The sequence below is a fragment of the Cupressus sempervirens genome, chromosome 8 (genome assembly GCF_028749045.1).
Source record: "Cupressus sempervirens isolate cs-2001-9-10 chromosome 8, ASM2874904v1, whole genome shotgun sequence".
Lineage (NCBI taxonomy): Eukaryota > Viridiplantae > Streptophyta > Pinopsida > Cupressales > Cupressaceae > Cupressus > Cupressus sempervirens.
In genome coordinates, this window is record NC_143125.1 from 504,319,643 (window position 1) to 504,342,047 (window position 22,405).

The window sequence follows — 22,405 nt, forward strand, 5'->3', positions numbered from 1 at the left end:
TTTGTGTTGTGGTTCTTTACAACTGACTAACAAGGTCATAGTTGGATATAGCTGGGGTAGTTTCTTGTTTGGACGATGACATATTGTTAGGATCATTTGCAACTTTAAGGACAACTTTAGATTGCCCCTAGTGACAACATTAAGTTTCTCACGATGTGAGGAGGAAGGTTCTGCCACTCTAAGAACTACCTTAGGTCAAGTGTCCCTATGTTGTTGTTGAGCATTGCACATTTTAAGGACTACCTTAGGTCTTTCATCATTTGTATCATAATTGGGTTGCTTGTCAAACTTAGGACCCAACATGCAAAGATATTCAATAGGTTCTATCATGTTTATGACATTGTGAGTGTTGGTGTAGGTATAGTTGATCTTTGCATCATGGTTTTTCTTATGAGCCTTGGATGATTCCCCTTTTTCATATTCTAGTAACAATGTTTGAAAGCTTTGTGATCATATTTTTTTACTAAGCCATCTATTACGACTTTGTCGGCATCAATGAGATCTTGGATAACATCTTTCAGCTTAAAGAAATTTTTAGTGTTGTGCATGTTTCTCCTATGATAATTGCATAAATGATCCTCCCTTCACCAAAAAGGTTTGACGGGTGGATCACAGGGTCGAGAGTTGTCTAAAAGTGTGATAAGTTTATTTGCAGGTAAGGTCTTCAAGACCACTTAATAAGCCTCTACCATAGTTGTGTAAACACGTTTTGGATTAGAATTTTTTTGAGTTTTATCAAATGTTTGAGACGTTGAAGTCTATTGTTGTTTTGCAGCATAAATGTCATTAGAAAGGTTAAAGGATGACTCCTTGGTCGTAGGAGCATCCACTACTCCATCATTGACAATGTATTTGTTCTTATTCCAAGGCTTATTTTTGTCTTTATTCAACACAATGTCACCTTTTCTAAGAGCAACATCCTCAATGCGATATGCACTTCCAACCATAGCATTGAAGGATGTGAATAGTTGTTTTCTAAGATCAAAGTAGAGTTTAGGTACAAGTGTATTGACAAAAATGTCAATTTTCTCAATCTCAAGAATTTGCTGAGGGTGCCTAGGATGTAAAGATCTCCATCCTTGGAGGTATGTTGCAAAGAGTTCACCTTGTTTCTATTTAATGTTGCACAAATCCAGCATTGCAATACAATGTTAAATGTTGCAAGAATATTGTTGGATGAAGCATAGTGCAAGTTTGTCAAACATCTTGAGAGGGGGTGACAATTTTGTGAACCATTCCATGGCTTGGTCCCTCAAGCTCCTAGGAAACAACCTCATAAGGTACATGTCTTCATGCATGAAGTCCATACTAAGAGCATAGAAGTGCCTTACATGGTCGTGAGGATCATCATTTCCATCATATTTATCATATTTGGGAACCTCTATATCCCTAGGAAATGGGACTGTGTAAAGACTCTTGTCGAAAGGAAGAGCACATATTGATATAACAAAGGAGGTCATGGGTTGTTCCTTGGAAACTTGTAGTTGTGCAAGTTGATTTTTGAGTTCTTGCATTTCCTCTCTCAAGATCTTAGCTTTGGTAGGTTCTCATTTTTGGATTATTCTTTGCACATAAAAGTCTTGAGGGAGTTTCCATCCCTTTGCTGCCATATATTGAAAGTATTAGTACCCATTTTGTTCTAAGAATTTGAGCATTAGCCTTTGGCCAACCTCGACTTGTTGAAATCTTCACTAGTAATTTCGTCATTAGACTAACTTTCATGGTATGACTGTGAGAGTCTAGGTGGGGATGGACACCCTCATTCGTTTATTCGAGGAGTTCTAGGAGGTGTATTGTTTCCATCAATGCCACCAAAAGGAATATTTTCAAAAGGGTTGCTATGGTAGTCATATGTATTTTGAACATTATGAGCATTACCATGAGCGTCTGTCTCAACTTGGTGATAAGAGCTTTCCCTAGTAGCCAACGTATGGCCTCTTGTAGGTTTTCTTTTCTCATGTTGGATTGTTCTTCTAAGCGGTGTTTCCTCTCTTCAGGATGCATGGTGAGTGATGTGTTGTCTTCACCCCTAGGTGTTACGATGGAGGGCCAGTGAAATGTGAAAGAGGCAGTTTTGAGCAAAAAAACTTATGTTTCAAGTTGATCATCGAATGTTTTCAAACCACAATGTTATGCAGACAATATAGGACCTCAACTTTTTTTAGAGAACAATATTGTTTGCAAATACTAAGGATAATTCACATGTCTCAAATCATTGAGCAAGGGACAATGAAACCTTTCCAACCTGTAATTGTGATATCAAAGCAAGTTCATACGAATGCTAACAAGATGTTTGATTTGCAAGAACATTCACATAGGTCTAGCACATTCAAAAAAACTTGCCAAGCAGATCTACCTAAGAGTCAAGGTTCATTACTCAACAACTTGGCCCACACTAAGTGACCCTTTGCCTTACACCAAGTGTTTTCCCACAAGAGATATTGACTTTGTCATGGAGATGTCATTAGCATAACCAAGGGGACACAAATGGTGAGTGTAAAATCTTGGGGTGATCAGGGTAATCCACTGGGATCAATCCTTGCACCAAGAAGTTGAGCAAAAAAATAAGGTAGTTAATAATCTAGAGTGTTTAAATCGAGATTTCATCCGTAGTACTCCTCTTGCACCCAATTACAAGACATCTTGCCTTGCGACAAGTAATAGACCTTACGGCCACAAGAGCACCTTAAGCATTTTTACCTAGCATTTTCCTCACGGTCCCAATCCCATGATTACTTTCACTAAACGAAAACAAGCACTACATCTACAAGGTATTGTGTCCTTGATAGCCTTGAGTGGAATAGTCGAGTTTGATTGTCCCCACTTGGGTCGCTCCTCTTGATTGCTCAAGAGTAGGCCCTCTAAAGGATGCCAAACTAAAATAAAATGGATCCTCTTGAGGGTCAATATTTTTGATTCATCGTGAGGGTGAAAAACATACTCTCCTATCCCAATTGTTTCTCACAAACATGTCAAACAAGTTCAATTGACCCTCTAGCTTTTGAAATCTAAAGGTGGGTCTATTTTTTTATTACCACAAGGATGAAGAGCATACTTTCCTAACACCAAGAGACCACAATCACAAGTCTTATGTGCCTATGAAAGTTAAACAATTAATAGGATTGTTGCACACAAAATAAGGGAAATACAAGCACTCGTTTGGTTTTTATGCTTTTAAGCAACCTTGCAAACAATTGTTAGTAGCCTTTCTACATTTGAAACTTTGAAATGCATTCTTTTAAGATAATTTTTCAAGTGTTTAGGGCAAAAACCTACAAGCACAATTGTTAGTCCAACAAGATTTAGTCTCAAAAACCATATGAAAACTCACAATAAGACCTCTGTCAGATAGTAATGAACCTGGAAAACCCAAACAACAAACTGCTATAGACCAAAATCTTATTAAATAATCCAAACAACAAGTTTTAGGCTAGGTGGTATCTTTCTGCTGATAGAATATCATATAATACTTTTCAGTATAGTCGTATGATATTTTTGTTCTGTGCGATATTTCTCCCTATAGCCGAGCGATAAAACTTTGTATACTGGTCCGATAGAGTTTTGTATGGGTGCGCGATACTTTTACTAGAAAAGTATAGCATGATGGTGCTAAGAAATATTGTACATTATTGATAAAGTATCACTTGATATTCACAACTGCAAAAAAAGAAAAAGACCAGACAACAAGTGGAAAACATTGATTAGGAGCAAAACCAGAATGTTCTTCCATGTGGTGGGTGCAAAAAATGTACTCTAAGAAAGTGCACTCCTCTAAATCCTTCTATCCAAGAGATCCCATGAATTGGAATGCTTGAATGTCGACTTAGAGCTCCCTATCCATGGAGTGCAAAGGTGCATAAACAAGTATGAAATGAGCTCTCACATGAGCCTTAGAGATGCAACCCTTGCTAGTAAACCATGCAATGGGAGGTTCCTTAGACAAGAACAAGAATGTAAGTGTCCAAGAGGAATCCTCAAATATGGAATGCAAGTATGATCTATGCTAAAATGAGATGTATAATGCTACTAGATTAAGAAAATGGAAGTGTTACAAAAGCCATGCTAGTTAAATTAGGTGATTTAAGCTATTATAAAATGAACTAAGCTATTTGCAAAATGAATCTAAGCTAGTATGAGAGTGGTGATGAGAGAATTAGACAAGACATGAGAAATTCTCCACAAAGCTCCAAGAAACCTATCATGAAACCTGCGGCATTACAACACTCAAGAAGACAGATTCTTTGAGAAGGAGAGAGCTCTCTCTTTTAAAGTTAGATGGACAGTTGAGATCAAGATCAAGGAAGTGGGCAATCAAGGGTTGGGGTTGACATTTGGTGTGATCCATGTGTAAGAGCAAGTCAACCAATGAAAAGGAGTTGACTCTTCATGTGAGACAAAAGCCTTTTATTTTAATTTGTGAATAGAAAAAAGACTTTATGTGTGCACATTGAGTGGGTTAGAAGAGTGGGGTCTTTTATTTTAGTAAAAGGGGGACATGTTCTTTTAATCAAATATGTACTTAAGATAATATAGTCAAACTATAGATTAAACTCAAATAAATCATTTTTTAGCAATTTGGCCTAAGTAAATGATTAAATAATTTAGCCAAAGTGCTAAGAAGGGGGCTAATAGTCTATATTGTCATTTTTATTACAACGGATAATACCATTAGTGAATATGATCAATGGTTGACAAACATTATATTAATACTCAAATAGTTTTGAGATAGGAGATTGAACTTCCAATTTACTAATTGAGTAACTTTACTTATACATCATCTCAAGTAATATCCACATCCTATTTACAAAAAGGATTGGAATTAGTTGAATTTCAATATTAGATTTAAGTTATTCCTCCTAAGAGATCTTTTTCTTCTATACAAGTTAACTTGATATCCACACTGGCTATGACATCGGCAATAGGATCCTCTTCTGTTTTATTGCATCCATAGCTAAGTGTAATTACTCAAAAGAGGGAGACAAAGGAAATCATGCCTAAAGACCATTATTTTAGGCAAGTTACCAGAACCAAGGCCTCAAAGAACAAAAAGACGAAAAATGATTTCAAGGGACATTGTGTGAGATTGTGAACTCAAGTATGTAGAGGTAGTTAAACCTCCAGTTGCAAAACCTACAAAGAAATTCAATCCACATATTACAAGATCAACAAAATCAAACTTGGTAAACATACATCCTTAAGTTGTCAACAATATACATAAGATGCAACCAACCTGCTCACACAAAAGAATGACTAATTAGGGGACAAGAAGAATAGGTTGAATGAGGAGAATGCACAACTTCTAGATATCTTAGAGAAGATGGAGTCCTCTTCTTTGTCAGTTAATCCTCTCTTCTAAGCATGCGGTTCAAGTGGAGCATAAATCAAAGGTCATGGATGAGTGGAGCAGCTACATAGAATCACAAGGTGTACACGTGATTCAAGAAGTGTACTGAAAACTAAAGAATGGAAATAAAACAACAATTGTGTTTAATGAACTTCTCTTGTCATTCAAACAACTCAATCTTTTGGATGGAAATCTACACATCTGGAGAAGCATGATAAAAGTTGATCTTGATTCTTGTGTGGGTGTGAGGTCATCTCTTCTTTAAAGATGTATTATTACTATTTACATCTTATGGTCAACAAAGAACAATCATGCAAGGACTAGTGGCTAAGATCAAAGCAACAATGAAACTAGGAAAAAACTAAGAGAGCATGATAACTAAATGTTCCCAAAAACAAGCATGCAAGGTTTTTGTAGAAAATGGTGAATTGATCAATGAAGAGGATATTCTAACACAGTTCGCAAAAGCTATTCGTCTCCATCTTGGGATGAATGACTTCAACTTCACCATGATAGATGTATTGACAAGTTGAAAATCTTCATTGTGTGTTTTGCAAAGTACATTGCAGGAATATAGCAATGTTATTTCATTAGGTACAAGCACACTTCAGAAAGTGATCATCAATGCACAACATATTGATGAACTAGATGATGCAGTTGTACGAGAATCTCTACAGAGTTTGAAAAGCTAGTCAATAGTCTATGAGGATATTTTTCAAGTGTACTAGACACTTCATTTTTATGTTTTCTAGGAATAAGTGTAGTTTTTATGACATATTGCATGTCGATGCAGAACCTTCTTTAAATGCAAGAAAAAATGTATTTGTATAGTCATTCCATACCACTAGATTAAAATTGCATTAAGCCAATGTAACTTTTGAATAAGTCAAAGTGGTTGAGGGTTTCCCCTTTTCTCTCCACTTTCCTCTCCCCTATTTTCCTATATAAAGGAGAAAGTTTGTTGTATATTTTCGTCTTTGGTTTTAGGTAATGAGACTATGCTTAAAAATCTTGTATTGCTTAAAACTTTGTGTTTCAAGGTGCATTTTCAAAATTGAATAAAAGAAGCAAGATTTTTCAAACTGATGCAAATCTTAAGATTGGATAATCTTTTATACTGATGCACTATTTAATCATTCTTGAGTTCATTTTATAGCTTTTGTGTGAATCACTTGAGTTTTTAAGTTTGTCTTGTAAAAGACTTTGACCTCTAGGAGAGGAATAGTTATAGTTAATAATGACTACAAATTACTAAAAGTCTAAAGACTTTGAGCTTTAGTTTGGAGTATTGCTATTTTAAATACACTAATTAAGAGACTTTGTGCCTTACTAGGTGTTTTGGTTATAATAAAAATTCGAGCTAATCACAAGAGACTTTGGGTTCCTACTTTGTTCCACCAAAGTATTATAATTAATTGTTTCCTTAGGAGTTTCTCTTTGATGTAGGAGCATCCCAATGTAGTTGGCAATCTTGTATGTTGGAGTGGTTTTGACATTGGAGTTGGAGAACTAAGTTAAAAGAAGTGTTGCTTGGTCACTACTAATGTAGTCATTGTTTGTAGTTTTGCTCAACTGACTTGGTTACTAAATGAGGTTGGTGATGTGTGTGGTGCTTGGTTGATGATCTTCTCAGTGGAACTTGTGTTTGGTGATGCTTGTGGGAGCTTGGTAGACATGCTTGCTCAGTATATACCTAGAATGCTTGGTGGTTGCTACTGACACTATGTGGTTTGGCTCATTGACAAGGTGTTCTTGGAGATTTGAGTAGCCAACCTGTGCATTTAATATGTGTATTGTGTGTCTATGACATGGATCAATTGTGGGATGTGTGTAGACCTGTTTGGGTCTTGGTTCTTTCTCCTATGTGCATTTAATGATTGTCATAAGCCGACTTATGGCATATTGTGTTTGTTTTGGGGTTCTAGATGATTATATTTGTAATAGGTTGACTTGTGGTTGTGCAAGTATAAAAGGGGGTTTGGGTAGTGTTTTAGGTAGTGAAGTCAATGCATGTGGAGCAGAGATTCAAGAAAGAATCTAAAGTTGTGAATTGTGAGTAGAGCTAGTAGCTAAGTGTGGGCTTACGAAACAAGGAGATTGCTTGGTGGCATGCGAGCACAAGTTTATATCTTGCTTGGGATTTCTACTAGATTATTGTGTTGTTACATATATAAACTAGCTAGGGTTTATTTGGATCTTGTATGTTCTAGCAGCATTGTTTTGTAATTGCTTTTGTATTTGGTCATAACCGAGAAGGCCTTACAACCCATCACATTACATGTAACCATTTGTTTATGAATAAAGAGTTGGTTGTTCTATAAGATCTTGTATCTTGCATTGTGTTTTTTTTGTGTGGTTGTTTGTTGGGGGCTTGGTCATCTCCTTTGGGGGTTCACTTCACCTTGCAGTATGTCACTCTTACGTGAACCACTAGGTCACCAGTATTATCATACCAATACGAGATTTTTTTTAGTGTTTGACGTTATACTTACTTTGAGGCTTTCCTAAAGAAAAAGGAGTAGATTTAGAAAATCACCCTTTTGTATAATTTTAGTTAAAATCCTATTGAAGCCACCTACGGTAAGCAAGGAGCCTCACCAATTATTTTTAAAAAAAATAAGGTGTTGACTAGTGGTACAATCAAAGAACCAACCCAAAGAGGTTGCACTAGACACCATTAAAAGCACATTAACAGTGCATTAACAACACAATAACAACTAGTGACAAAATATTAGATAAAACAACACCTTGAATATACCTCTATCAAAAACAAAGGTTTGTATGTGACTAAGTCACCAAGCATGGTCGACATTGTCGAAGAACATATTAGGACAAGCCTTGACAAAAAACTAAAAGCTTTAACCAAAAACGAAAACAAGGGACCAGAGTGAGCCCTTTAAAATTGTCAGCGATAACTTGATCACACCAAGAAAAGAAATCGAAAGAGAGAGGTAAGTTCATAACAATTGAAAGAGAGGAAAAAAACACACTAACAATTGCCAATAACAAAGAGCTTAAAAAACCTTCAAAGTAGGGCAACCTTGACAAAGATCTTCTTGTACACAACAACACTTTGGTTGTCAATTCGAGTGCTAGTTGCAATCTCCATTTTGACCTCAATAGCAAAGGGGTCCACCTTAATAGGAACAACAAGTTGAGTGACTAACACCAAGCAAAAGCCATTAAACCACCAACCATCAACATGATCATAACAAAGAGCCCATAAAATCTCCACCTCAATAGTAGACCCGGATACAAAGAGCCCCACTCATCACAACATGGTTAAGAACTCTAGCTCCAAGGAGCCTGACAAATGAAATAGCTCTCCAAAGTAGGAGGCCAACACCAATCTCCATATCCTTGGAGAGCCAACCAAGAAAATCTCCACCTTAACCTAAGAATCAACTACCTCCACAAGAACTATGGAAAAAGAAGTTGTTGAAACATACCAAGCCCACCTTCTAAAATGCGAAGTCTTGCACAAAAACAAAGGGCTAGGAGAAGCTCCCAAACTAGCAGCAAGTTTTAGCCAAAAACACCACCTCAGAGTGATTCCTTGAACCTATCAGCATTCCCCCAACTATAAGAGAAAAATAAACCATTGTCAACGAGAAACAAGGCAGAAAGGCCCATAGGACATAGAAAAGAGCAAAAAAAAAAGAGTGCTACCCAAAACAAAAATGAAAGCATGGGGAACATCGAGACAAGGGGTACCAAAACAAGGAGACCACCCTTTCCTCCAAATAAAGTGCCCCACAAAACTCTATCACTTGAGAAAAAAGACCAAGCCAAAGTTAGATCCCAATCAAAAGTTCCATAGCCTCTAGAACCAACTAAGCTCCAAACACAAGGACACTCATCTTAAAACCATAATTCTATCAAGAGAAAACAACACCTCACAAGACCAGACCTAAACACCCCCAACGAGAGCACATGGCCAAGGGGAGAAACAAGCAAGGGGAGCTTAAACAATAAGTGTGCAACTAGGGTGAATGCAGAAGCCTGATGACCAAAGAAGACCCATCATTGAGGACAAGGACTCAAAGACAACTATGACCCATGTGGCCTCACTCATCATGCACCCAATAGAAGCAGTAGGAGAAGCCTTCCCATTATGAAGGAAAAAGACCCACTTAAAGGGAGAAAGAAGCAAGAGAGAAAAAAAAAAGTAGAGAACACAGGAATGTCCTTTACCCAACCGAACAAGACCACTTGTCCTTTAATCGCCACCCATGTTGTGCCCCATAACAAGAGCTACCAAGGTCACCACGATGCCCAGAAACCTTTCCAGCAATATTGTAGAAGTAACATGTCACGAACCAAGCTAACGAAAGATGAAGCATGCACAACCACACGCATTGGTCGTTTAGGGAGAGCCACAAGAGCACGCACCCACAAATAGGAATGGCTTTCATGGGAGAAGTGAAGGTCACCAAACGTCAAGATATGTATTGAAGAGAAACCCTCACTTTGAAACAACCATGTACAAAGTAGCCCAACAAAGCAAAGGCATGGGGGGATGCAACAAAGGACAAGCCATCAAACCCCAACAAAGCCAAAACATTAACATTTGCCCAAGAAAAGAAATCTAGTAGAAGAGGAGCAAAGCAAAAGCCACAGGAGCCACTCGCCCATCTTCCTCACCATCATTGGCCCTTGCTACAATCCTCAAATTTGAATTTCTACTCCATCTTCTATTCACGCTCACCATCATATTTCCCAAAATAAGTAGATATAGTTGAGTCTCACCTATTGTTGAGAGAGATTCATCTCATTACACCATTGCCTAAAGTCACAAGTTTGTATGTTGTAGTCTTAGTGGCTTACAAAAAATTTAAGCAGCAATATTAATAGTGATATAATACATTAAAAACTGAAAAAAATATATATAAATTTTATGCATGATTTTATTTTTTAATTAATATATTTCACTATAACATTTTTTTCCGCTTAAATTGTAGTTGCAAGCTCGACATTGTCAAAACCAATAACTTGCTAATTTTTAATTCAACTAAATAAATGTCTTCTGTTGAATTCTACTCCATACAATTGCTTCCCAATTGCTATAATGGAATATAAAACATTGCATTGTTGGAATATGATTTGATAAGATTCCTTGAATATTGAGCTATGCTACAAAAATCTTGACCTCAATCACAATGATATTTTTGAATCACTTCAAAATGGCTTCCACTTTTACTAAACTCCTAACGGTAGCTAGAGCGTCATCTGATAAATTTTGATCTTAGTTCATAAATAGTTAATATTTGATCTCAAGCTTGGACAACTATTTAGTGAATGCCCTCTTAAAGACTAGTAAATGTTAATGTTAGCTACTTTACAGACTTACGTAATATTTGATCTCAAACTTTGACAACTAGTTTGTGACTCACCTTCAACAATATGAATATATACAACAAAAATCTATTTTCTACAATTCATGGGGTTAAACTCAATTTTATTCTCTCTCTGTATCTCTATGCTATATAAGTGCCCTTGAGTTTTAGAAAATGACACTTTTTTGAAAATCCATTTTTTTTTAATTAAATAATCTTATTATTTTTTATCTGCCAATTTTTTCACCAAACAATTTTCGACCCACCACTTCAAAGAACAATGTTCTTTCACTATCAACTAAAGAAATAATAATAACCAATAAATAGGTATTTGAAATGTAAAAATGAAATTTACATCAATGTTCATGTGTTCAGTTACTTCAGTATGCCTGCTACAAGTCAAGCCCTACAAAAACTGCACAAATCAATATAATTGATGTTGAGATCATTTAGAGAACATTTATGTGAGTGTGCAAAATATCATTTTCCCTCTCCCAATGGTGAAACATTCCACCAAAATCATTCTGGGTTTACAAACACCTGCACACAAAAAACCATACCAGTCTTCCATTTCAGTCCAGATTATCTAAGCAAGGTCCACTCAAAAAGTGCAAATATTTTTACTTATCAATTCCTGTCGCAAGCCTTTTTCTCTATTGAACATATGGTGGCTACATTGAATTTGGTAGAAAGAAGCATCTGAAAACATATAATTTCCTGTTGCAACTTTACTACTAACAAAAATTGTAAATATTGTTTGTGAGATCACTTCCAAGCTAAATGTCACTTTCACATGTGAGAACTGTTTTATGTAACCCTGCAAGGGGATTTTATTCCATTTACTTTGTCTATCATCAAAATCTCGTAGCTTCGTTATATGCAATTACACAAGAAAAGAAATTAAACCGTATCTGCTGTTTCAAGTTTAGAATTGGATCTTCAAACCATAGATTTTATCAAGTTGCTCAGTCCATGTTCTTCTCAACAGAGCCTAACTTCACCCGACAGCAGCCTCTGTTATGTGCACATAAGTGTGGAGAGGGTGCAGTTGAGTGAGCAGCAGCAGTGTGAAGGGGCATAGTAACAGTAGGTATATAGTCTGAGGTAGAGGATACATGCTTGCCTAGCCATGCATGCACCGAATTTAGTCCACTTTAAGATTTTTTAGTAGCTGGTATAATTGGAAAAAGCACTTGCATGAGAAGGTTCTCTTTAAAGCACTCAATCAACTTTTATTCCAGATTTAATACTTGTTCCAAACTCAATCTCTTTCTGTTGTTTGAGCTTTTTATAGAGCAGCACTTGTACGTGCCAGCTTCATCCTCTCCCCAGATGAGAAATCTATCTTTAGATTTTGCTTTTGTTATTTGGGACGTTTATTTTTAAGATTTAGCTGGGCACCATCTTTACCTACAGTTCTATTTTCAGCTGAAGTACATATTCCAGACTTCTAGGTAGTTTAACTCATGCAAGGAAGACAATACCTACCTGCATAGAATTAGACTACTTATTTTTTTGTTTTCCTAGTTAGATTAACCCTCTTGATCTATAAAAAGAAGGCAGAGGTATCAGTGAAATTGATTCTAGTTTTGAGCTAGTGCATGTATTTCTTTTCACATTTGATGAGAAAACAGTTGCAGATTTGAGAGTTCAATATTATGTATCTGATCATAATTTCAGTAGAACGTGTTTGCAGATAATTGAGTTGACTAAAGTTTTTGTGTTTCAAGCTATCTAGTGTAACGGTCAAGTTAATAATCTCCTACTTTTTGGACATCTCATTTGTTCTGTGAATAACACAAATGACCAATTGAGATAAGAATTCTATGTTTTAGCTGAGGTTAAGGATAAAGAGCATATTAAAGCATACATATTTGATCTACCTCTATTGGTGGCAAGGAATCGTATGGTTTCTTTTCTCTTGAATCATATACCGCAATTCCTGAGATTTTTTGAACTCCCAAGCTGGTTGCTACAAGATTCTGCACAAACCAACTAGAAAGATGAGAACAGTGAGGCAAACCTGAAATAATTTGTGCACAACATTAAGAACAGCACAAGAAAAGAAAATTGTCCTGATATTAGAATCCGACTTCACTGAAAAATAATGTATAGCCTAGATATAAATCTCGGGGAATTATGATGGCTTGCAAGAAGTCAGGTTAGTTACATTAGTATCTTACTTAATTATAAACTAATCTGTGGTTTTGACATACCCAGAACACATTCCTACAAATAGGAATACAAACGCATTAGAGTGAGCTTGTCTATTTAAGGATAAGAATGTAACATCTTTCATAAAAGATGAATGTAACAACCCTCTACCTTCTGAAGACAGAAAAGGTAACCATTCCTATAATTTATTTATTTTAAAAAAAAAAATACTACAGAAAAATGAAAAATATGGTACAGCAAGCTGAAAAATTTATCAGGCTAAAAGAAGTTAAATGCATTTTAATCATCCCAGATACTGCTTTTTGAAAATCATTCCAACCTGAGATGCAAAAATCTCTGAAGAGTTATCCTGTGGACGATTCCCCCCCCCCCAACAAAAAAAAAAATCCCAATAATCTCTCATTTTGGCAAATCTGTTCCATGGGTAATTTTTTACCCAAAATTTTGTCCTTAAAAAATTGTTGACTACAATTTTCAACATTTTGCATTTATATCACATTTAAATTGCATATGGAACCTTGATAAATCTTCTGCCACATGTGAAGACATCAAAACCTATGAAATGGAGAAATATTTTGTGAATAGCACAGTTGTTCAATATGTTTTGGGCACAACGATAAATGAGAGCTTATTGGGACATGCATAGAAGGCACAACTAGTTGCAAATCTTCAGGGAGTCCAGAAGCGGTGCATTTGAGTCAAGGCAAACAAATTTTGATTGTAACACTGTTGCAAATAAATTCTACTTCATGCCATATAACATAATATTTACACAAAAGTCAAAACATAACCAACACATACAAATATATGAATAAATTGTTAATCAAAACTTTCAATGTGCACAACACAAGGAACTCTTAATTTGAATTAACAAGATAACAAGCATTAAATCTATTTATTTGGGTTGGCTTCCATCCAAAGAGATGTATGTAATGTTATGATAAGTGAATGGTCTAATGACAAGTAAATAAATTGTTAAATCAAAACTTTCAGTGTGTATTTTATCATGGTTTAATTTTATTTATATTCTGATGCTATGATTTTTGTCAATATTGTCAATATGTAATCAAACATGGTTTAATTTTATGTTTACAACTTATATGTTGAAATTTAAATAAAATCTCCACTGTACACATCAGAAGGATTTTTAATTTTAATTAGAAAGATTAAAAAACATTAAATCTTATTTTATTTTGGTGAGGCTTCCATCCAAAGAGAGTATTTTACTGTTATGACAAGTAAATGGGCTATATTCTGAGGTTATATTTTAACTTGCCATGTTTATTTCATATTTTACATCTACATTGCAATGGTTCAATTGTGCATAGTCTTTTTCTTATCTTGATTTTCTGCACAACTAAATTGTTGTTGTGAAGACTAGTTGGTTATTTGGTGTAAACAACATCTGATGTCTATCTTTTTCTACTATGACAGATTTGTAAATTAGTTCTCTGGGAAGAAACAGTCCACATTGTTGGCTAGATGGCTTAAATTTAATGCTAACTTAGGCTCTTGATCATATCATTGCTCTGCTTGAGGAATAAAAAGATGTTATAGTTTCATTTTTTTACAGTCTCATTACTATAAGTGAAGATGTAATATTATGCCTAGATAATCTTTGTCTGATTGACATTTTATTATTTTCTCGACTTGTAGTACAAAAACCCTTATCTGCAAAATAACATAAGCCTGATGTCTATATGCAACTCAATATAGCACTAAGATGTCTAATCTTTGTGACATCAAAATCTTGTTCTTGTAAGTTTGTATGCTTATTTTGATATTATACATACTTGCTGTTGAGTGTTTTGCGCACCACCAACACAGAATACACCAAGTATATCATCCTCTCGCTTGAAGAAGGAAATCTTAGGTGCTATTGGAATTGAATAGATGAGGTAACTCCAAGGTTCCTAAAGTTAGGTCTTCACAAAGCTTGGATGTACTTGGATTCATGGTTTGCCTCTCCATAGACCAAGTACATAGTTTGCCCATCCATGGATCCATACTTGAATCAAAGGCCAAACCCAGATCCCATTTTGCAGTATTTCTTGTGGCCACAAATAGGGTATCCAAAAGTGTCATTTGTTTGGGCCCTTGTTCAGGAAGATTGGAAGTTATAGCCAAAAAGGTCAATTAGGAAAACTAATTGCTGCTATGTCCCTTGTTTGCCTCTCAATATAATGACTAACAGAGATTCTAAGTTTGTAGGACATTTTTGGTGCACCTTATGGAATAAACAGGGCACACAACTATCATTCAGTTCTATATACCACCCTCAGACTGATGGCCAAACTAAGGTGGTCAATAGGTCCCTTGGAAACCTATTAAGATGTTTGACAAGACAATATGGCCAGAGTTGGGATATGGTCATTAGTCAGGAAAAGTATGTTTATAATGACTTAATGAATAGAAGCATGGGTAGAAGCGCCTTTGAGATTGTGTATGAAGTGCATCCTAGAGACATCCATGAGTTGAAGGATTTGAATGGGATGGAGAAGAGGATTGCACTAGGGGAAGACTTCGCAGTCACAATGAAAGACATCCATAACAGGGTTAAAGAAGTGCTACAAAAGAATGTAGAAAAGTACAAGTCCAGGGCAGATGAAAGAAAGAGGGATGTGCAGTCTAAGGTTGGAGATTTGTTATAGCTATTTAAAAATTTAGATACTTCCTAAGGGTCAACCAACCAAGCTTCTAATGAAGATGGTCCCTGCAGCATCATACATAAGTTTGGGTCTAATGCTTATAAAAGTGATTTGCCACGGGGCTTAGCAATCTTATCAATCTTTGATCTTTGTGATTTGTTTACTGTGGATGCAGGTTCTGCAGCAGATTGAGATGTTGAGTGGATCAGAGATCTCCTTCCAAATGAACCTTTGAAGCTTGAAAGCATCTTGGATTCCAAAATGCTCAAGAGGACTAGAAACAAGACTTACAAAGAGTACCATGTTAGGTGGTGTGACTTACCTGATGAGGATGCTACCTGGATGATAGAGGAGGATACTTTCAAACATGGCAAAACAATTGCAGAACTACTTCCTCAAGGGACTTGAATTCTCTTCAATCAGGGGAGTATGGTGCAGGAGCACCAAAGGGATTAATGGAGGATCTTAGACACTTCGGTGTCCATCAAGTTTTCATAAGATGTAATAAGGTCTTGTGAAGATCATTCTATAATTAGTTGCATTCTAATAGGGCCAACATAGCCAATTTGGTGAATGTAAGCCATTAGGACCTACATGGTCAATGACCACCCAAGTTGTGTAGAAAGGAGCCAAACATGTTTCTCTGATGTTTTTGGTCATATGTGACCTATTTGTACAGTTGATAGGCTACGTTGATCAAGTAAACACATAATGTGTCAAACATTGTAAATGTTGTCAATGTTGCTTTGCAACTTTGACAACTTTTGTTGCAATTTGTAACCCAATGGCTAACTGATTTCCAAATCAGTTGGGGCCAGTTGGAATTGATGTAAGACGATGTTAGAAGACACATTGGGTTAAAAAGTGATAAAACTTGAAGTTTTGGCAATTGGAATGAAAATTTTGGTTGGACTCTTTAGTAAATCAGAGAGTTTTCCTTGCTTCCTTGAGTTTGTACGGATGTATTCTAATTGGTAGATTGAAACCATGGGCATGCTTTGTTAGAACTGTGAATTACCTTTTCCTTGCACTTAGTTTGAACTCATTTGATTAAGTCTGGAGCGAGATCTACTGTTTTTCAGTGAAAACAGTTCTAAAACCCTCCATACCCTAGGGTTTTGGAACTAATCCATGGAAACCTGACATTCCACTGTGGGATCTAGCCCTATGGGGTGTACTATAAGAAGCAAAAGAAATCAGACCAGTCCCATCAAGTCCTGAATTTTGAGGCCAAGCCCTAGCCTTGGCATGACCATGTGACAAGCTAGGAAGAGGATAAAATGGTGTTTGTGGAGAGATCAAATAGAGGTGTGGGTGTGAATTAAAGGTGGATCTAGTGTCCTAAGACATTTGCAGAAATGTCCCAATAAGCCAATTGATAAGAAAGGTCGACTAGTCAAGGGTTCCTTCATACAACAGACCTAATTGTTAATTAGGCCGAATTTGAACACTTTAGGATTGACCAGGTCAAAGGCCAAACCCAGATCTCATTTTTCAATATTTCTTCTAGCCACGAAAAGGGTATCGAAAAATGTAATTTGTTTGAGCCCTTGTTCAATAAGATCAGATGTTATAGCTAGAAAGGTCAATTAGGAGTGTTATATATATATATATATATATACACTTGAAATAAATTGATTATCATCTATATCAGATTGTAGCACATCATGAACCCAAGTATATTGTCAATTTGCACTTGCAGATTCTACCTCTGATTATTGACATTTCATGTTCTTCTTATCATGATTGAGCAATGATCAAATGATCGACTGAATGCAATCAGATGGAGTCTGATTATATCACCTTTCAAATCGACGTTGTAATATGTAAGTTTGTTTATGTGCAAACTAATACTATTCCGGATTATTGATCGGGCCTCATTTCGGAAATGAATCGATGCAAATGGAGGGGCATGTAATGACTGGACATGCCTCCACTTTGTGGAGACACATTCACTCATGAACATGACTTTTCATTGCATTTATATACTAGACCCGATTGGCCAAGAACAGCATCAAAATCAATTAATGCTCTACCTCTTGGAGATCGGATAACAACAATATCAGACTCAGATTTGTAATATCATATGCAGTGTTTTTCATTGTTGTTTTAGTATCACCTTCATACTTGCCAAGATCAAACTTGTCAACCTTCTGATTACAAACTGTAAATAAATGAACAGTGATTAGTGGGAATCATATTCTGAAGATCAAAAGATATATATAGTTAAATTCTGAAATAATTTTAATCATCGTTTACATGGTAGCAGAGCCTTGCTAAGGAAGATCCGATTAAATTTGAGATATCAGATTACTCCAAAAATATATTCTCTCTTGAAATTGTAATCACATTTCATTCTTCATACTGTCGACTGTAATCAGATTTGAGGACCCTCTTGATGGTGAAAACAACCTTACATCATGGAAATTTAGAATCGTGATGATACTGAAAGAAAATAAGTTAGACTCATTTGTGAAAGAAAACAAAATAGAACCAGAAAATGATCCGGAGAAAACTCAATGGATTGAGAACAATGAGAAAGCTATGAAACTTATAGTAGATGCAGTTATAGATGGAGTTAGGGATGATATAGTACCTATATTGGCAAAACATGAGACTGCATACCTAATGTTTAAATTGCTTGAAAGCACTTTTGAAAGAAACAACACCAGTGGGACCCTTTCTCTAAAAAGGCAACTTAATCATGTATAAATGAACAAGGGAGAATCCATTAATGCATATTTCATGAGAATCACTAAACTAAGATATCAACTGTCAACAGTTGGATATCAAATTGATAGAAAGAAGTTAACACCAATAGCGCTAGTTGGCCTACCAAACTCATGGGAGTCATTTGTTCAAGAAATAAGGGCAAGATCAAAATTCCCTAAATTTGATAGGCTAAGAACAGATTGCTTACAACAAGCGAGATTGATGACAAAAGGAAACAAGAAAAAACCCATAGATGATGATACTCGTGTATGAAACACAAATTCTCATAAGAAAAGTAAGAAGAAAAACTTCAAGAGAAACAAGATTTCTTATAGGCAGGGATCATCCAAGAAGAGGAAAGATATTTCACAAATCTAATGTTTCAGGGGTGATCAGTATGAACACTATGCAATCAAATGCCCTGATAGAACAAAACAACAAGCATCCTTTGCTAAAGTTGGAAAAACAAATATAGAATGTGATTATGCAAAATTTGTCTTCTACTCAGCATTATCAAGCCAAGTATCAAACAAACTCAACACCTAGGTGTTTGATAGTGGTTCATCAAGACACATCACAAGAGTCAGAAAACACTTAGATACTATGGTACAAGAAACTGATGAAGAAGCAGCTATTGGGGATTGTTTTGCACATCCAATAAAAGGGGTTGGAACTCGCACCATAAATTTGAAGTCAGACATCTCTCTACAACTCACTAGAGTATTGTTTGTACTAGGAATAAAGAGGAACCTAATATCCATTTCTTCTTTTGAAGACAACAGATATAGGGTTACCTTTATGGATGGAAAAGTTCTAGCATAGCCAAAGAACTCCATTAAAAAAGCGCAAACTATAGGTATAAGACAAGGATATCTTTACAAACTTTGCACTGACATGAATCAATCCCTTATTCATGAGACCTCTTACTCAAATGAAATTTGGCATCAAATATTAGGACATTCATTTTCATGCCCTACCTTCAGCAGAAAAATTGGTGACGAGGTTACCCAAATTAAAACAAATTCATGAAGAAGCATGCAAAGGGTGTTCCCTAGGAAAGAATACAAAGGGGACCTACCAAAATAGTTTGAGTAAAACCATAAATGTATTAGAATTAGTCCCTTCTGACTTATATGGCCCATGTCTATACCCTCCATGGGGGGGTTCTTATATTAAGTAATACTTGTGGATGACTTTTCTAGAAAAATCTGGATATGTTTTCTTAAGTGTAAAGGTTGGAAGAAAAACTTAAAAGATTTAAGGAGTTCAAAGCTCTTACAAAAAACTTTTGTAGGAAGAAAGTCAAAGTACTCAGAACAAATAATGGGAAGGAATACACCTCAGAAATTTTTAAAGAATTCTGTAATGTCCCCTCTTTAGTTCGACATGGCATTGATCATGGATTTGCCTATTCCGGACTCTCGTAGGCAAATGGTGTGGAAAGAGAGTCAATTCTGCGGATCAGATAGTCATATCTTGCTCTTGAAGAAGTGTTAAGAGGTTATATTTTATCATTATGTGATATTGGGGCCCACATGTTATAATTTTAATTTGAGTTGCACTTTTTATTTTATAAAATTACTTTATTATAAAAAGTGCATTATAATGAGAAATTATAAAGGATGTTTCTAGAAGTTCTAGCAACTTCTTAGAAAAGTGAATAAATAGAGGGCTGGGCCTCTCATTTGGACATGCTTGGATTGGAGAACTCTTCTACTTCTTCATTGTGAAGACATTTGTGGACTTTGGATCTGCAAATTATTCGATCTTTGGGAACGAATCACTCCCTTGGATTGGCGACTTTGAGGGTGTGAAATATCACCTGAATTGTTGCATAATTGGAGTTGGTATTCAGCCATCTCATTGGAGCTTATTGAGAATTCGTTGTTAGGGTTTGTTTTTGGTTGGAATAAGGATTTCAGATTTGCCCTATCATTGGAGAAGCATTTGACAAGAGTTTGACGACAGAATAAGTGCATTTTCAGAATTGGCAAAGCAGGGTTCGGAACCACATAATTGCTCATATCTCCTCAACCCCTTGGAGTTATTTTTTATGGTTTTACAGGGTTACTATCTAACCCTAGGCGCCCATTTTCCTTGCATTTGGGGGTCCTAAAACCCTAATATTATTTTATTTCAGCAGCCGTACAGGTACGGCCTGGTACGGCCCTACTAGTTTGGGCAGCAGCAGCAAATTAAGGACAGTTTGGGGGTGCGGTTGGAGGTCTTCATCAACGATCTGCAGCAAAAACGTGGTGTTCTTCCATAGTTCTTCAAACCAGGTTCTTGCATTCTGAAATATATGTCAATTTTTGGGTAAATTTGCTGTCATACAGTCATTGTAATAATCAGTCCAGAATTGGTAATAAAATAATTTCAGAATTTATTGCATTGTAATTGAAATATAGTTCAATGGCTTTATATATATTGTAATTCTGTGATTATATTCTGAAAGTATCAAATCTGAAATTACCATATTCTGAATATTGTTACTGTTACACACCAAGTGTTTGACAAAATTCCTAAGTTCAGTTTGAGGGTTTCTGTGGCCTTTATAGAGAGGGTCATTACAGTGGTATCAGAGCTATAAGTCCTGCCATCCTGTGGAGGTCTTATAGGGAATTTGGAACAGCTGGATAGGAGGGAAAGTGTTTGACGAAATGTCAAAACACTAAAATCAGAGCATGCGATAAAGGCCTTATAATTTCCGCAATACCAAAGCAAGACAAGATAGGATTTCTGACCTGCAGAGCGAACAGTCTAGCTCATCTATCCAGGTGGACATAGAATCCAGTCATACAGACACAGGGGAGGTATTTTTTGATCAAGACTACGACTACAATATGGATAGAGGCGGGAATGCCAGTCCAGATCCGCAAGAGGAAAGATTTTTACAGTTATTAGACACCCTGGCATAGGGACAGTGATTAGCCGAACAAAGAGCACAAGAACAGAATCAGAGAATGGAGCTTATGATGCAGATGATGGCTCGACAAATGGGGTTGAACGCTAACATAGGTGGAGGAAATAATCAGAATGGTCACAATCAGAATGGGAATAATCAGGATGAGAGACATAATGGAGGCAAACAAATTGGGAACAATTTCGGTCATGCCCCCCAGCAAGCTCGGACAGTAAGTTCAAGGCCTATGATTCCTACGTTCCTTCCTAGAGCTCCAGAGCAGCCGGTACTAGAACCCCAGATCACTGACATACAGGATCAGCTGAGGAGAGATTGGGAAGCTAGAGGACCAGATTTTACAGCTGCAATCACCTTTAGAGAGTATATGGATGTGCGGATGAAGCATATGCCTCGTGGACAAGACAGGACTCAGAACTATGAGCTACGAAAGAAAGTAGGAAAACTACAGTTACCATATTATGATGGCTCGGGGAAGTCTACAGCAAGAGCTTGGGTTCAAAATCTTGACACATACTTTCAATTGAATCCTATGTCTGAGGAAGAAGCTATTAAGTATGCAGCAATTCACCTGGATGGGTTAGCACACGAATGGTGGCATCATGGTATGATCACTATGGGTCATGCACACATTACCTCATATGTGGAGTTTACGGAGAGACTGATTGAACGTTTTGATAAGAAAGATCCAGAACTCCATTTCAAGGAATTAGCCCAGCTTAAACAGTGGGGCTCATTGGAAACATACATTTCAGAGTTTCAGAAACTTGCAGTGTTAGTAACAGATGTATCTGAACGAAGGCTATTGGTTTTATTTATGGATGGGTTAGTTGATCCGTTGAGAGGGTGGATTAAAGCTCTCAACCCTCCCACTTTGCAGGAAGCCATTAAGAAAGCTCGTGACATGGATTCCTCTTCAGCTTCTAAAAATAAATTTCAGGCAAAGAGTTTCCCTTCAGGAAAAGATAAGGACAGGAAACCCTTTCATAGAGAGGCACAGCTACCTAAGGAAGAAAGTAAGAGGCTGGACAAGGAGACACTTAATGACTTGCGTAGGAAGAAGCTATGCTTCTATTGCAAAGGCCCGTATGAGTACGGCCATGACTGTCCTATGAGGCCAAAAGGGAAGGCCAACCGGGCAATGTGGGCTTATTACGAAGGCTCAGATTCAGATGGTTCAGAACATCATGATGAGGATCCTAATGAAGCAGAGGGAGAGCAGGAGATAGACAGTGCAGGGCAAAGGCAGGAAACAGAGCTACATTTACAG

General features: G+C 36.5%; 1 protein-coding gene across 2 annotated transcripts in view; it reads right to left on the reverse strand.

Moving 5' to 3' along the window:
- Positions 1 to 10,949: 10,949 nt before the first annotated feature.
- The window catches only part of LOC149543409 (trafficking protein particle complex subunit-like protein), a 246,556-nt gene continuing 235,100 nt past the window's right edge, over positions 10,950 to 22,405 (reverse strand). The window contains exons 11-12 of one of the 2 annotated variants that reach the window (XM_089798197.1): positions 12,564 to 12,662; positions 10,950 to 11,220 (exon numbers count right to left, since the gene is read on the reverse strand). In XM_089798197.1, the coding sequence (XP_089654323.1) occupies positions 11,200 to 11,220; positions 12,564 to 12,662 (120 nt within the window). In that variant the 3' untranslated portion in view covers positions 10,950 to 11,199. Of the gene's footprint in view, positions 11,221 to 12,563; positions 12,676 to 22,405 lie in introns of both variants that reach the window. The other variant, XM_089798198.1, reaches the window with a different exon arrangement.